This window comes from Bombus bifarius, unplaced genomic scaffold (assembly GCF_011952205.1).
Source record: "Bombus bifarius isolate JDL3187 unplaced genomic scaffold, Bbif_JDL3187 scf7180000008058, whole genome shotgun sequence".
NCBI classification, from domain to species: domain Eukaryota; kingdom Metazoa; phylum Arthropoda; class Insecta; order Hymenoptera; family Apidae; genus Bombus; species Bombus bifarius.
In genome coordinates, this window is record NW_022884422.1 from 2,077,948 (window position 1) to 2,096,140 (window position 18,193).

General features: G+C 37.8%; 1 protein-coding gene across 22 annotated transcripts in view; it reads left to right on the forward strand.

The window, feature by feature from the left end:
- LOC117208256 (disks large 1 tumor suppressor protein) overlaps positions 1-18,193 on the forward strand; it is a 526,768-nt gene that overhangs the window by 376,875 nt on the left and 131,700 nt on the right. For all 22 annotated transcript variants that reach the window (XM_033449267.1, XM_033449269.1, XM_033449273.1 and 19 more), the window contains one exon: positions 9,952-9,987. In XM_033449267.1, the coding sequence (XP_033305158.1) occupies positions 9,952-9,987 (36 nt within the window). The remainder of the gene's footprint in view (positions 1-9,951; positions 9,988-18,193) is intronic.

Below are 18,193 nucleotides of genomic sequence, written 5' to 3' on the forward strand. Positions count from 1 at the left end.
TTATGTTGATAGATAAACGGAGTACGATTCTAACTTTCTTTCTCTGAAAAATTATTCTGACGCGAGAGAAAAGATTAACACCTGTATTTTACACATTCAAAGTGATTTCCATTACGAGATAAATCATTAGAATATTTAACTCTTAAATACACAGAAGCGAAAAAAGTAATTCCCACGATAGTCTCGAGTAGTCCAATTTAAACTGACAAATTAAAGCCAAAGGCCATTTCCAAGGAATTTGTGGCCCACGTTTCGTAGATAATATAGGGAATCCAATTGCTAGCTAAAATTGTTTCTACAAATTTTTCTTGATTCGTGTTTCGTGTCAGTCGGATGAGCCGCATCACGAAGGTTTCTCTATAAACTGTGCTAAACAAGACCACGTTAATTCCAGGCAATTTTCGACGAATTCACTGTAATTTTGTTTCGGGTCAACGTTTAATGCTTTACACGCTTTATCATCGAACGACATTAACGAGCGCGGAGGAAGTTTGGTCGATCGGATGAAAAGTCTGGAGGCCATGTCTGACTGTGCATTTTACTTCGTATTTAACGATAAAAGAAAGCTTTGCGTGTAGCCAGTCGATGAACATTGAACGATAATTAAGATAGAATCTTACTACGAACGATCGGCAGATTCCTCGTTAATGGGGCGAAGCTACTCTATTCTGAACGTCTCCGTATTTAAGATTCACCGCGTCCAGCATACTCCGGGTCTTCTGTAGGCGATTAAAACGTGACGGGATTTAAATTGGAATTATTTAAATCGCGGCCGAAGCACGGCACAGTTAAACGCGACAAACGAAACACCTTCGCTCCGTCGTTTACGACGGCACTCATAAATTTTATTCAGAGAAAATTTGTACGAATGACCAAACCGATATCTGCATCAAAAAGGATCTCGTCGGCTTAACTATTGCTAATTTTTCCCCCGATTTGGATTTTCTACGCGAATTGCTAGACGCGTATCAATAAAACTTTAATAATATAAAAGTTTCGGTATACATGAAACTCGTATCGATAGAACAATAAAGCCAATGAAGTAAACAAAAAAAGCGACCATTCACAGAATGGTGACAACAAAATATTGAGCTGCACGTTTCCTGTTCTTTTTCATTGTTCCACCCCTCTCATCCGTTTTTATTTTCCCCATTTCTCGTATTCATTTTTTGTTTCGTTGTCGATACCTTGAACGGCTATAGATTTCTCAGCTCGGAACACGGTCAGGCATATCCCTCGAACCACTTCATTGCATCGGTGAAACAATAGCGTGCACGCAAGTCTGGGTATTTATTTCTTTTCTCTTTTTTCCCTCTCTTTTTTTCTGTTTGGTTGCATTGTCGATGAATTTCAATGTAGACTGCAATAAATTGCGGTCACGAGGAGCGGTTGAATACGTGTGGGCGATAGGTTGAAGTTGGGATAGGAGAGTCAGCTTTTCCTTCCCCGTCTTGGGCTTTTCTTGGCGCGTCAATGCTTGCAACGATAATAAATTTATCGATGTTGCGCGAGAATTAATCGTTCCTCGATACAAGACCATATTTGTCAATGACCTTAGAACACGCCCTTACAGTCATCAGTAGCTCCCGTTGATTTAAGTGTAAAAGTTGTCACGTGAATTCTCTCTATTTTCCTCTTTTTTCACGAAATAACATTTTGTTATGACTCTCGTAGAATATGTCATACCATACCAGATTATGGAAACAGATAAAGACAAAGGAACGAATCGCGTCGTAAGAAACGAAATAACGAAGGTACCCTCTTCTGGACGTCGGTATACTCGGAAGGAATTAACGAGCGTAACGAAAGTTGCGGGGCTTGTACGTATTACCTAGAATGATTCGACGTCCTTGTAACGAGAGTTTTACGTCCGTTTCATAACCGCGGTTCTCCATAATCGTAAAGAAAGCCGGTATCAGTCTTCGTTGCTTCGACACCGAATGACGAGCTAACGATGACGCCGGACCTGCGTTTTATTGCTCTTGAAACGCGAACCTGTCCATGACTGTTTTGCTAACCACCCCCATGGCAAACATAAACTCGCATTGCCCCGAAGCAGTTGGTATATTTCGTATTTTCTCCAAGACCAAACTTGAAAAATTGTGGGTGGTTTATCTTCATGAATTACCAATTTTCAGTCCTGAAGTAATTAATGAAATGGTGTGATCGAAAAGTAAATTTTATACATGTATGTATCTATAAGAAAAAATTCAGATCTTGCGATATTAAAATTTTATTGTGTTTATTTATGTTCAGATTTTATTCATAATGAGAACTGTCTACAGCTATTTTCGATCCGAATCGATGAAATAGATTTGTTTTCAGTGGTAGAACATATTCAGAACATACACATGATCAAAACGGGGAAGTTTTAATTAGAAGCAAAATTATTATACGATTTATTGGAGCGATTTCCGTAGGATTTTGTTCATTCTGTTTGCAACGGCATGAATTATTATTAAAACATGCACAGGCGACTTGGTTCCGTGTTTAATATCGGACGTTATAATTTTTATCGAATAATTTTCACCGTGCAGAATTTTATGGACGTGTAAAAATATTCCCTTCTATCCGTTGCGCACTGTCGATAAACAAAAGTGTTTTTTGGTTCTTCCCTTTTTTATTTTTACGTCGACGAGCTTTGAATTGTACACTGATACGCTGCCGCCTGTTTGGCGTTCAGAAACATGTCTGACAAGTAGAATAATTTTATTGCTCGCTTGAAAAAAATAATTTTAAAAATTTTTAATAGAAAAAATATTCAATTTTCAATCTTAGGAAAAATTTCGAAGTTAATACAATTATAGGGTAAGCAAAATCAAAACGTTTCCTTCCATAAATTATGTTTATGATTGATTGTTCAACATATGCGACGAGCGACAAACAGAATTCGATCGCTTGAGTGTGCTTGTGTACGTGTATTCAAAAGCTGGAATAGTCCAAAATAGCGAGGGACCCGTTAACGAACAATAAATAGGATGATGGTCGTGCGGTTAACCAGGAAAGTAGGATTATTCAAGGTTCGTTGCTTGAGCCGAGTGTGCGAACTGTACTTTCGATTTACGAAGCACGTCGACTGTATTCAAACACTATCCATCGTTAACTGCTTCCCTTTGATCCTATCACGAGTCGGTACATTCGAAATTATTTCTCGTGTATCTCAGTCCCGATTAACGGATCTGCTCCTGTTTTTCCTTCGTATCTTTTTCTCTTTTTTTCGTGGCGTCGCGTTATTTCATTTGTTCTGCACATAACAGTGCAATGCACAACAGTTGGGCCATAATACATGACACAGCGCGTTTCGTGTATCGAACAATACAGCGCGGTGTTCATCTGTGTTAAAACTGAAATTCAAAATGAAAAAAATACAAATTTTTAGGGTAGAAGTACTGATTGTGAGTAGTGAAGTTGCAAACATAAAAACCGTATGTGTTTCTTAGTGGACGTACAAAGGGACGAATAAAATGGGAAAGTTTATGGTAGTAAATTTATATGGATATCAAGGTAACGAAGTGAAACCAATACGTTATTTTATTTACATCGAAGTACCTTTTCCAGGTCTTCCTTCCTCTCTCTGAAACCTTCGAATCTTTCATATTGCGTTAGTGCTTCGTAGCAGATCAGGAAGAGAAGAACATAAGGTACATCTATCAAGTCGTAAAGAATATAGCCGCCGAGAATAAACAACCGATAAAGCGTTCTAACGTCGTTGAGCGAACGTCGTTTTATTAACTGAATTTCTTTTCTGCTTCTTTTTTACAGAATGCAGTATATAATAACGGAACAGATACTTTTTGAGGGGTCGGCGAATTCATCACGACGAACTCGAAAACAACGGTGCTTCACTTTCAGAGTCAGCAATAGGCAGCAATAGATTATTTCTGTCGTCCAATCGGAAATGGTCGTATAATTCATTGGCCCGGGCATAATTCTGACCCGACGTTCGACTATTCAGCGAATGGACTTTTTATCTAAACAAATTACAAGCGTGAATGACCATTGTATCAACGCAAGGATTTCTTTGATTGTTTTCCGTTCAGCTATTCATCCAAATGAATGACAATCGATGAATAGAAATTTCTTTCGTCTTCCTTCTTTCTTAAAGGACAAACATATTGTTGTAAGACAGACATTTCTTCTTGGAAAGATTGTTCAGGATCGGACAAGATTTTTATAAATATTTGTTCTTTTTTTTAGCAGAATTTGAAATAGTTTTTGTCCGAAATTTTTTCATCATATCGATGCAACACAATTCGCTTAGAGTGTTTCCCATGAAACAAATATTTCTCGATAGCACATATAACGTTTAGAAAAATTTGTTTTTCTTTTCTTAAGTTGGGCATTTGAATACTTAAAAATTTGGGAACTAAGAAGGTTGTTTGATCCAGAAATCAAATCATTCTGCTGTACCAATTTTTTCACCATATTGACGCGATTCACTGAATTGATTTTCAAAAACCAGAAACGTTTCCTTCTTCTCTCTTGTTCGAATAACTTTACGACGCCGTGTTCTTGATAAAAGCGTTCCACATAATTATCGGGCGAACTTGAAGTAGACCTCGTTATATAATAGATCGATAACGTCGATCACCCTCATGCGTTCCAATTATAACGTCTAAGCGATCCCAAGTCGTTCAACGACAGAAGTTCCGAGTGACGCTACGGCGACTTATATAATTAAGAAGCAGAGAAGGACAAGAGGGGGTGGTCGCAACGAGACAGGACCGTTAATAATTTGCAGGAAGGAAAAGGTCGAGAGTAGTGGTCTCACGACCTCGGCGGACAATCCTATGTTTGCCGTGAGGCGTGGTTGCCACCTCAATTAATTATTGCAGCGTGTTCATAATTAAGCGGTCGTATCGTTGGCCAACTATTCTGGATCACGCGAGATTCTCGGCCGCGTGGAAACTTCCTGAAGGTCCTTGTAAAACTGAATTTACGAGGTCTTGCGAATTTCTCGTTCCGCTTGGACACTTCAGTTCTGTTTTCTTGCGAGCTTCTCGTTACCTCTGTAATCCCATCGTCGCAACAACACGGGAGCAATTGCTCTATGGCCCCTCACGTGACCAGATGGCTTTATTCATTTTTTACGAAATAAATTGTCCTTCAGAGGTTCTGTAGCTACTGACGAGCAGTTATTACAAATTGTAACAATTTATGATCACTTGGCTTGTTAACGATATCCCAGTCGATGTCGTTGAATTTTGAATAGAAGAACTTGTCTTGTTCTGTGACAAATATGATAATAACTTTTTAATCGTCGATATTAGCGGAAGAGATATTTATTTGGGAATAATTTAGAACTTTTGAAAGAGTATAACATTCTGGAAGGTGTTTGATGGGGCCATAAAAAATTTCAGAGGCGCATTGTTCTTAACATTTTGAAAATCACGAACACTTCAAAATATTCGGTCTTCCCTGCGATTCCGCATAAGATTGGTTTTACGAGATAAGGCAGAATTCCTGGACGCTAAGGAACTTCTTCTACGAGGACTCCTTATTTGTTACGACTAGTTTAGAATACATCCAACGAATGAAACGGGCTCAGATCAACGTGACAATTTCATACCTGAGATTCGGGCTTGTATGGTATTTAATACTACAGCAAAATTTATACCTTAGTGTAAGCTCGATGTGCCACGAGTGTTGAAAGGTTCTCGAAATTATTATATTGTCGCGCAGATCTATTGCTTCAGTCTGAGTCTCGTAAAAGATCGTATAAAGTTAATGAACGCTATATTTTATCTATAATTTTACATGACTACTATTTTCTTTTATGACTTTCTTATATCCATAAATAAACGAAAATTGTTTCGAGTTAAATGGATTCGAACAAGATTGAACGCCTATAGAAGCTGAACTTCATTATAAGAAGAAGCTACAAAACTTTCGTATCACGATACCCAGCTCGTATAGCGAAATTCGAAGGTGAAATTCTTGCTTGAGAAACTTCTCGCGTATCGAATATGCCAAAAGCGACGACTAAGAAACTTTTTACCTCTATGCAACCCTAAACATTCCAAAGTGAATGAACAGAAGTGCCAACATGTTTTCCAGGTGATAAAAAGTTTTTCGGTCGTCGCTGATGACTTCGCTGCTGCAAATAGTATCTAATAGAAACGAATCTCTACCGTATCGGTCCGTTTTAATGCTCGGTTGTCGATCTAGTTCCCTTAGTAGCTAAATAGTGGTCTTAGAACTTAGCAAAGTACATCGTAAGTTTAGCTATTTCCGAGAATCTGCTCACATTCCTTACAAGAGCAAGTAGCAAACGATTTGGCTACGATTTGAATAAAACTTTGTAGGCTTGAAAAACAGCCGAAAATAATAGATACGTATTTTTTTTTTTTTTTTTTTAGCTACGGTAACTCACGTTTAGGGAGTAAAATGACTCTCCAAAGTTCGACCGTTTGGTAAAGTCATCGCACCTTTTATTAGCGATAAATCTTTACGATTTTTCGCCAAAGGAAACGACTTCCTGCGTAACGTAATTTTCTCATTAGAACACTTTTATAAATATTTTTTGTATTTAAACTTATACGATACGTTGTGTCGTTTCCCTGCAATTTATCGATACAATATATGCATATATTTCTTTTATTCGGTATATCATAGGATTATTGGCGACCTTTGAACGATGAAAATATTAAAAAGACGACGGAGGGATGAGTTTCGTTTGTTACTTGAAGCATGCAAGTTTATAAGTCTCAGGTTAAAAATCGAACGACCAAGGGTAGAAGGGCGTCAATAAAATGTAAAAAGGGAAGTCGTTAAGAAGTAAGTGTTTTTTTTTATATCTTCGAACGATGACCCTGCGTGGGTATCTGCTTCTATGCCACTTGAAAACCATTATATGTTACATAAAGGAGAGCAGGAAGTTGTTCCTTCAATGATGAAAAATGAGACCCGCGTCCAACCTCTTACCCTTTTTTATTCTTTTATTACTTGACGATGGTACGGAATTGCTGTAACTTCAATTGTAACTTTATGCACCAAATTATAGAATTTATGATCCAGGGAAGATTTGTATATTAGTATTAATCGAATCGATTTAATTGGAATAAATTCAGCAAATGCCAATGAAATTAGGCGACAAAGATAAAGCGCAATGTACATACGATCTTTGCAATTAAAGCAAGGCATTCAGTGGATAAAGTTAATCGTAAACGAGAAAAGTTCGGAACTTTGTTAGTTTAGGTATCATCCACGTGGCTGTCGAAAGTTACGAATGTACCAATTTTCCCAATTAGGAAGTTTGCAATTAAGTTTGGCCGGAAAGGATTGTCTTTGTAAACCCATCTGCTAAAAGTATAATGACCAAAAAGATATCCTGCAAAGTCTAGTTAATGTTGTCCACCTGTTTATTTGTTCGCCATTTAATGACTTTAATTAAATTTGAATTTGTAATTTATCTCGTAAATTGAAACGTAATAATAATGTGATATTTTGATTTAAATATCTTGTTGTAAATATCAACATATGCAATACCTACATCTGACTACGATTTTTATTATATATGTGCCATATTTATATACAACCTAATGTTGCAAACAGAAATATACTGGTTTTATAAATTAATAATGGAATGGCTCTGAATAAATAGATTCGCAGCAACAAAGTTGAAGGTCAATGTTTTTCGATTTCTTCTACGAACACTTTAGCCTTTAACTTAAGTTTTGCGCGGAGTTTACCTCTGCTAAATGATCAAATTTTCCGTTGTCAACGTACGCAACCGCTGCGCTAGATCCGTAATTTTCTCCTCTTTTGTGTTCCTCATTTTTAGATATTTATTGTCGTGCTTAATGATCAGAGAGAAGAAGATAATATAAACAAGGCATATTCTGTTACGTAAATAGCAGAATAAATGTATATCATGATGATAATGTAGTACTGTTAACGATCGTCGTGTGTTCTTTCACTCATATAACTTTTCGGTTGCTTCGAATTCGACATTTCGCGATAACATGGATAAGTTCATACGTCTGTTTCTTTTTCTCAACAACATGAAATTGATATCGGTATTATCCGAATAAGCCATCGAATTCGCTCGAGGCACGGCTTCCGTCTTGTAATGGGATTTTGATACTAACTGGTTGAGAGGTAGCAACCCTCATCATGAGAATAATTTCCTCGGCATATCTGTATCGCGTTCACTACACCTTGCACGTTTGGATGCGATACGTTATCGTCAGCTTACACGCTTTACCGAATCTGTGTTCTTCTCTTTAATGCAAATTGATAGCATAAAAAGAAAAGATCTTTACCTATTACAAGGTACTCAGATTTGTCATGTTCTGCTTGCTTAATAATAATAATGTAAAAATTATTAATATTATAGATATTACTAATAACTAATAGAAGTTATTTTGTACGTAAGCTTGTTATATATTAATCGTTTGAAACAATAGAATCTGATACCAGTAGTTAGTAAACACGGCAGAGGTAATTCGAAATCGCGAGACTCAATATTTTCCAATATACTCTATATCCGTCTAATTCAACATAAACTGCAGTGATTCTCTATCTCCCAACATGTGAGATATTATACAACACAAATGATGCTAAATTTTTGTAGTTCGATATTAGTGACAGTAAATATGTATACGATCGTGATGTGGGAGCTTTTAAAGAATCTAATAAAAATTCAGTAATGTATGTCACGTAATGCACGAGGAATTTCACCTAATCCATACAAGGTTCAACGAAGCCTCCAGGATCTTGAAGCTTCCAGATGAGTGTTCAGAAGTTTCGGGATCTTTGAGTACTTCGATATCCTTGGGGTCTGCGCGGTCCTCAGAGTCCTCCGGATTTTTCGGCTCTTAAGGTATCCAAAGTTTCCGGTCTTTCCAGTATACTTCTTCAACTCATATCTTTTACATTTATTCCGTGCAATTTGCTTAATTTATTACTATATTTCTCACCTTTGCTGTTATAAATTATCATCCTAATATCTTGACTATGAGTTTAAATCTTGTGAATGTTGTCCGTAAAACGTAATACACCATATGAAATCTTTGAAAATTCTCAACACATATCGGATATGTGTCATAATGAATGCTATGTTGAATCTGTTTGTAGCACACGGACGCAATGTTCAACGTGTTCCGCGACGCCTATATTGCCACCATAAATCTAACATGGCGGTTGAACATTAACCCAGCGACCGCCGTCTATACTTCCGGTATTGGTCGACCTCCACATCCGATAAAATAGCTGTCTATATGGTTTCTGATATTATTTACACCGATTTAATGAACCGTAACAGAATTACAACCTTCCGGGTAAAATCATGTTTATCTGAATAGAAAAAAGGATTACCTATCATAACACGTGTAATTGAAATAACACGGGAAAAAGCTATTTTTAACAGCGAAACGAATTTTGTTGATAATAATTGCTTTCTTCAATTTTTAGAAGAATATAATATAAAATGTTGAATACATTTATTTGTATTTATTATATTGTTGTTTGTCCTCGAATGTCAATTTATTTTTACGAATTGGCAGAAAGAATGATTTGATTAAATTTTTTCTCTCGTCGACAATGCAGTTCGTTTCTCTCGGCTTTTTTCGTAGATGCAATCACGCGAATGATCATAGACTAAATTTCGGGATATAAATCTCTGTAGGGACGAGATAGTGGAGTGGAAAATTGGATGACGACGTGGTCGGTTCACAGGTGGATACCACGCCAACTCTTTGTCCTACCGCAAATAAAATACATTTCAGAACATTTGGCATGAACACACTGCGAAATTTGGCAGTAATGCCTGCCCGCTGAAGTATTTACCGATATTGCAATCTTCAACGATATTTTCTTCTCTTTTTCATATGGGACAAGAATGAGATACATACAGTTACTCGAACAAAGTTTTTCCATGTACTATTTTCTTTAATACGTTAATAGAACACAGCTTTACAATTCGTACTCATATTATTCCTTCCATTGCAGAGTCACGACAGCTGGCAAGGACACGACGGGGACCAGGTGAGCATTCATCGCTTACAACTACAAACGTTGCTTTGCTTTTGCTCTAAGCATGCTGCTTTATTCTTTCTTTTCTTCTGTTATCATGCGCTTTAATTACTCTGCTCTACTACCTATACCTCACTACTAGTTCAATTGTTCTTTTTTATTTATCATATATCGTTAATTTTTTAGTTGTGTTATTCTATTCTAACTTAAACGGCCTAATGAGACTGTAGTAAATGTTTGTCGAATTTTGTGCATGTTTTAACGAAATTAACAAGAAAATTGTACATTTGATAGTAAAAATGACGTGGTCTATAATTATTCATTTTTGGATGGTATTTACTATATTTTGAAGAACGATAATTGAATTTAAATGGTTCGATGTACGAAAACGTATTTTCGACAGAGAAAGTCGTACTTGCCGCATGTATCACGTAGCGTTCCCAGTGGTATCGGCAAGGGTAGCACAGAAACGATTAAACAGCAGGAACATGTAACGGTGAAAGAGAGTATGCAGAGAGAATGAAACCAATTTACATGACAGTGATACATACGATTCGAATTCTTACCACCTGGTTACGTAGCTGCAACTTGCAGTTTATCTCTTCGTTATTAAGGACGTTGCGATTTTTAATGATGCGATGGTTTCAACGACTAGTGCATCAGGGTTGCAACATTCCTCGTTAAGTACTAACGATTAGTCGATGTTGTACTAGTACTTATGAAAATATTTATTAATCCAGGAAATCTCTCGTGTACGTCTTAGATATTATCCAATGCTCTCCTACCGTAGCGCTAAAATCCGCGGTATTCATGTCCACATTTTTCAAACATCGGTACATATATTGATACATTACCATGTTTATTAGTAAATTCATTAACGTGATGCGATAATTGAATATACTTCATCACTGCACCTGATTGTTGTTCTTAAATACATTGGAGTTTTTAAAGAAGAATTTTAAGATAAAATCGTTTAATTTATTAGAAATATTGGTACGCGTAATATGAAAATCCTAAATGAGAGATTCGTAATTGATAAAATAATCGTTTAATTAAAGTTTATTAATTCGCCCATGGCTAATGTCCATTAATATCGACCACCATACAACAAAAGAGTCGGACGGTATAAAAGTTTCTGAGAGAACTGAAATACGAGAATATTTCCGCGAGACAAAGCGTCGCATGGCGACAACCATGGAACGCTTTTTACGAGGAATGAAAGACGGTAGAAGCACTTAACAATGAAGGCTGGTCGAATGAGATTTAGTGTACCGTCTAATCGGGTTTACTCTTGCCTTAGGGTTACGCCCCTTGCTGATACGCCGATACAGGCTTGGACTACGAGAGTGGAAAAGCTGTGGTAGTATGGGTAAAGAGTAAGAGGAAGGAAACTGAAGAAAACTGCGAGACCAAATGGTTAGGGGACGCGCTCCGTGAATTTAAAAAGATTCGTTAAACCTTGATACTGCTATAGACTGCGTGCTCTGTAAGGGAACTCTTTGTTAAGGAGTTCGACTACTCACCCATTCGCGTAATGTTCCTCCGAGATTTATCTCCGAAAGAAGATTTGCTAACCGTGTCGGAACATTCACGGGAACAAATGACTAATCGATTTTATTGTTTGATCAATTTCATTCGTTACAGCCGAGCTACTAATTGTAACTTTAAATCAATTTCTTGGCGTAAATATTTATTCAGGATTTTATGGAAGTTTCATTTGTTTAATGTAATTAATGCAATTAAATTACTTCTAAATTTTTATGAGACGGTTTAAAGGCACCAGAGAAGATTTATATCTAAACCAATGACGCTCTTTAAATTTCAATATTCGAGATCTATACACCGTTCAAGAATATCTCGAAGAGGTAAGTTCTGATCGATGGTTTCTGATATAAACCCTCGAACGAACTACGTATACCGTTTTTCAATAGTGCCTTCTCTAGAGAGGATCTATTTCGACTCCCATCTTCTTGTTTCGAATATTCACAATATGTCACCCACTACACCATCCTCCAGCCGGCTTTATTCTCTTTTGTAACGATACAAAGCAGATCGCTCTTCCCTTTTCCTTTGTTCACGACGGACAATTTTGTGTCGAGATTCTTCTTCTCTTCGTTTCATGAAAATTCTCTTAAGATAAATCGTTCAGACAAACCTTTCTTCATTGTTTCATCCTTTTAACGTGAAATTTAGTAGCATCGACTCTGTTATCACGAAATTATCTTTTATAAAATATTACAAAATCTTGCCATGTAGATCTTAAATAATTCCCCTGATCTACGATAAAGGACGTTCGTCGAGGGGTTCCCACTGCTAAAATACGTCAAAAAAAATCTCGCCACGATTTGCGGACGTGAGTTCCTGTGGGAATTGTAGAATGCTCGTGCACACCAGATTGCCACGTTGAGTTATACCGAATCCGAATGAAATCGCTTTTATGAGACTGAATGTAATGCACCATGGACAAGCCGAACATATTGTCCGATGCATGTTTGCATTGTAACGAGTAGGTATCAAAGTTTGCCCAGAGATCGCTAAAACCTTCTTTCATCGGTGTAAGAAGTTCGCGGTTCGTCAGGCGTTAAGATGATTCGTTTTCCAGGCTATTTCATTTTACTTCAATATTTAAACTCTCTTCATGTTAACAATCTAATAATTTTCTCTTAACAAGGAGGTCGTTATTTTCTAACGAATGTTAAACGTTTAACGTCTTGTAAATATTAAATAAGGAAACTCGACGAGGCTTTTGCGACTCTTGGAGTAATGGCTTCGTATATAAATACACGACGCATTTATTATTCCAGCAAAGGGGCTTCATTCCTGTTCAAGATATTAAATGAATCAAAATTCCCTTCTCTCGGTGTATCGCGGTTACTAACACGGGAAAAAGGGCTTGGTGCCAATTACCCTAACTCACCCTCCTGCCCAGCTTTATCTCCGCTTTCTTTCTCCCTTATTTACTGCCTGCCCTTTTCTCGTATACGCATTACTCTCTACTTATCCCTTTTTCTTCGGTCTCTTTTTTATTCCTCGATGAGCATTGCGACTCCCGCTGCAAATGAGCCACTCCAGTTATAAGAGATTAGCCTAGGGCCTAGGGTGTTCGGCAGCTAACTTCCTATCCTTCTCTGTGTGTGTGTTTTTTTTTTCTCTCATTACTAGGGTCATACGGAAGGCGGAGACTGCTGAGATTCAACCGCAGACAAACAAAATTCTGAAAAATACGAGAAAGAAATGGATCTCGTGACGTTCGGTCCCCGACATACGCTAATTAAGCTCCAGCATCCTCTTCGGCATTTTCCTTTGGATTCCATTATGTTCGACGCAATAAAACACGAAATCAATTGTTTTGCATTGGTATTATTTTTTTTTCTCACAATCCTTCCATTCTCCCATTTTTTTTTCACACAAATGATCGTTTAGAATGCAAATTTAATGCTATAGGAAGTTACGAACTGCATTTGTGAAGTTAATGTAAAATAAATCATTTTTTAAGAATGGTGTACTTTATGAAACGCGAATATTGCGTAGATTTATAATTAGTTACAGTTAGTTTCCAATTCCTATCTTTGCAAAAGGTACTGTACAACAAAGTTTGGTGCACGTTAAACAGCTTATCGACAGAGTTTGCAGAATATAGCTGCTACAACACATAGGTGTCACTTATAGTTCTAATTCCGATTATATCGTGTTTCACCTGTACATTAATATTTTATTAATTTAGTAATACGAATTCTATGTTACAAATTAACACATTTACAAGGATTGCGAAGAAAGTATCAAGTAAAAGTTTCATGCCAGCATCGACGAGCAAGTCATCAACGAGTCAACCGTATCATCACTTGATCTCTTTACTTAGTTATGTCGAAGAAATCTTTTAATCTCTACCACATTTGATGTATTGAATTGAAAAATTATATTGATCGTTCGGAAGCAAAATAATAAAGGTACCTACATACATGTATCATCAAATCAATATTCAGCCGGCCAATTTTCAGAACGGAAGTTGTACCCGTTTCTACGCAATTTTCTGTTTGAATGTAGTTTTGGTCTGAAATCGGTTCAAAGGAATGCATAGCTGAGCATTACGGAAACATTAAGCGGGCTTCGATGCATTGACGCGATTTCGGCGGGGCCTATTCGCAGAGGTAGAGATGCCGGTTAGAGAAATGCAAATTGCAGTCAGTCAGACGGCATTAAGCGTTGCCATTGTTCCGCAACGTACTCCGCGTGTCGGTGGCACAGTTGCATACGGCAGCACGCAAGATACACCATCGGTGAAATTGCCTCCCCAGAAATTCTAAAGGTTTCGTTCAAGTTTCCAGGTCACATAGCTCGGGGCATTCGAGGGAAAAGGATCGTCAGATATGAATGCGTTGACCGCTTTCGACCTTTGAGCATATTTATTTTTCGCGAATGATTAGAAAGAGTTCAAGTAGTCGTTAAAAAGCCGGAGGGTTACTACTTTTTTCATATCCATTCAGATACGTGAAAACAGTGATGCATTGAAACAAAATCACGATGCATCTGTACTCCTGTAAACATATCTAATCCTAGGTCGTTGGATTTCAAAGTGACGGCTCATAGAAAAAAACTGGTTTCTTCTATAGCTCGGATGCGGTTATTGTACGTTCAGATCGGGTATTTAGTCTTTTTTTTTATCGAAGTTTACGAAAAGGAGTTGGAAGAATCTGAGAAGATCCTACTCTGTACGAATATTTTTATTGAGAAGGAATTCCTCTACCTCCGAACGTGTGCACTGAGTCAAACAAGAATCACGTTTTTTTTAGAGATTAGATTGAAACGAGTTTCCTGATTCGCAGACAGTGTCACATGGTCTTCGGGATCGACTTCGAACTCGTGGATTCCTGGAGACGAGCAGTTCCATTTAAATTCCATCGAACCTGATGGAATAGCGATAACAGAACTTTTCACCAATTATGGGAGTCGTTGAAAGCGAAAGGAGCATTTCCACGAACGTAAACGTATTTAATTACACTTTTATTTCCCAAACAAGACAACGCTTTTTCTGTCGGATTGCGACATCTCGACTGCTTGGAATGTTAAGAATTTCTGTATCTTTAAAACTTTATTTCTATAAGTAAGTCTATCGTAATGTTTTATTCATTTCAATAATTTGTTTTAACAATTTATATACCATACAATTATAATTTCGGTATAGAAATATCAAGAGAAATATTTAGTAAGTATACAATGACGATAGGCATGAGCATAATCAAACAGGTAGCTCCCGAAATTCATGTAAACTGTCTATCATTACGACTGTTCCCGAAGCGATATCTTCCTATCTACCTCAACTTCCCCCAATCACGAAAAAGCCGCACGACCTCGCGCGATCAGCCTGGCACGAAACGGTGCAGCGTCACCGAAGAAACGAACGTCTTCTGTATGGTTAGTACATTCTGGGCGAGAGGAAGCGAAATATAAGAGGAAACGAGAGGGAGAACGAGAGGCACGCGGTAGAGAACGCGAATACTTTCGTGTAGAGTTGGCCACTTTTTATTCGAAATAGTGGATAAAAAATTATGAGACATCAACTCGCACAGAAATACAAATCTGCGCTAATGGAATAAAAATTTATTAATTCAATTATAACTAAAACAACACTTATTGTTTCTAAAAACATATACATATGAAAAATGTTGTTTAAAAAACAGACAAGTAATTTTAGAATTCTATCAAATTATTAATTGTTTAATAATATATAAACTCGAATTTACTAAAATAGAATGTACCTCAAATAAATTTTGGTTAAAAGCAATTCGAAATCGGACACAATGGAATTTTGTAATTAAATTTTGTTATTGTATTCGACGAGTTTTAATGTAGCAGCTATTCATTTGGAACGCATGTTAGTCAAATAAACGTTGATTAAAAACGAACAAATCTACTTTACACAGGTTGAAAAATAATAATTGGAATAAAAGTTGATATATTTGGATAACGCCCAACTCACAGTTCTGGCGAGGACGATCGTGCAGGTTCGTGCAAATCCGGTGGTATTCGGCTCGGCACTCTCCGTGCGTGCAACGAAGTTCATGCCGGCGGGCAAGCGATGACGTCAGCAAGCAAAGAGGCCCGTCCACGGCCAGCTCGGTAAAGCGTACGGGGGCTCTTGACGTTTCACTTCTTTGCGTACACGGTCATACTATTTTCGGTCGGTCGTTTGATTTCTAACTGGCTGTGTTCGATCGGTATCGCGGAGATTGTGCGTATATCACGTGGCGGGAAAACATTTCGTTGTTCCGACGCCGCGCGTTCCTTCTGCGAGTGCAATCGTAATCGAAGAGTGAGAGAGAGAAAGCGGCCAGAGAGGCGGAGGAGGAGGCGTCCGTAGCGACCTAACCTCCCAACCGGTGCGTCAGTGATTTTAATCGGAGTTATAGCACAGCCGTATAACCGTGTCACGCAAACCTGTACGAACTATTGCGGAAACTGACTCGCCCGAGAAACGCCGAAACATCTGGCGTTCATCGTTTGACAACATTCCGATAAACTTTGCTAGAGTACAATTTCTAACCTCTGTCGCGCCACCGGTGTTGATTTTAAGACATATGAACGGAGCATGAACGAAAAAGGAAAGAAGTCGTTAGACACGAATAAATAAAGAAAAGAGGTGGATACGAAGGTACCTGTACGTATGAGAAATGCAATCCGTTTATCTGGTGAAAAAGCTGTAGTGTACATATTGACATTTGCGTTCAATCCCGTCCTTTGTTTCTTCGTTCGTCCTACGTGCTGGCTCGAGAAAATATCGTGGTCCGCTTGGCGGTAGAAATTCGTTCTGGAGTGAAACGGATGAGCGAGGAGCAACCTGTTTCATGTCTGTGTGAGTGCATCCGTGTTTCTCATGGAATGCGAGAATCGTACGTGCAGGGGCGTCCTGATACGTGGTGATTTTCAACTAACGCTGGATAAGAGTGCAGTGTTCGTGTAGGTAAATGCGTTTGCTCGTTATTGCCTTAATGTGCTCCGTGTGAATCAGTGATCTTCATTCCTAAGGTAAAGTGACGTTTGCGTGTCTAAATAGGAGATTTCATTTCTAAATTTTTTTGGCGGGTAGTGCGGCAGGAACACGTGGCAATTGAGAAATTTGAATGTTTTTTGTTTTTAGCGGGCATCATTCTTCGTATATAACGACACGCGAATCGAACTAAAGATATTCTCAGAAACGAAATAGTTGAAAGTCTATGTTACGTTTCTTGCCATTATGTGACGAATAAGCGATACGCGCGAAGGACGCCAGATATAACAGTACATTTCGTTTCTCAGTATATGATTGACGTTTCATTGCTGCTTTCTTTTCGAATGAGGCGTTCGTGTCAAAAATAATTCAAGATTTTTAGTTCTTCGCAAAGATGAAAGAATAACAACCAATAGTGTGTGCGTGAAGCGCATGTCCACGTGGAAATCGGAGGCCCGCAATCGTGAGTTTCCTTATCCGCGTCGTCATTCGTCACGGTACGTTGGACAGGAGTACGCTTAGCGCGCACTAGAGTGAGACGGACGGACAACCTGTTTACAATATAAGCGTACTCGTGTGTACACACACGTAGTATACGAATGTGTAGAGTTGTACATGCCTACTATGTAAAGAGGGAACCGTTTATACATATGTACATGGTTTTTGTGTGAACATAGAATCGCTTTTTGCCTTGTGCTCGGAAAAATATGTGAATTACACATATCGGCAGATATCAAGTCAGACGAGGATTGTGTGCCACTTTGTACTCCATACTTTCACTGATCGATCGCCCAGGGCGTGCAGTTCACCGGTCGAACTGAAGAGTGCATTCTCTTTACAGAGCATCTACTAACCTTTTGTCGTACTTAGCTTTTGGGAATACGCGGTAGCGTGAGTTGTTCATGCATTTGTAAACTCTATGATTCAGAAGAAATCGTAGTAGCATTTGTTTCTTCTCTTTTATGCGCCGTTTCTTTCATGAATATCGGAAATCGATTTCGATCAATTTCAAAACAGGTGGCGCGCGATTCGAATGGTCCAGCCATTTTATTGTTAAAATTTAAACTTTGTTGGTTTTATTTAAGCGATAATTTATAAGTAAAAAATTAATTATACGTTCTATAGATAATTTAGTTTTTATCTCTTTTTAAATATTTTTTCTATAACAAATATACGTATTAAGTAGACTGTTTTTGCTTCGTTCCATTCGTATGAGAACTTTTATGAGTTTGC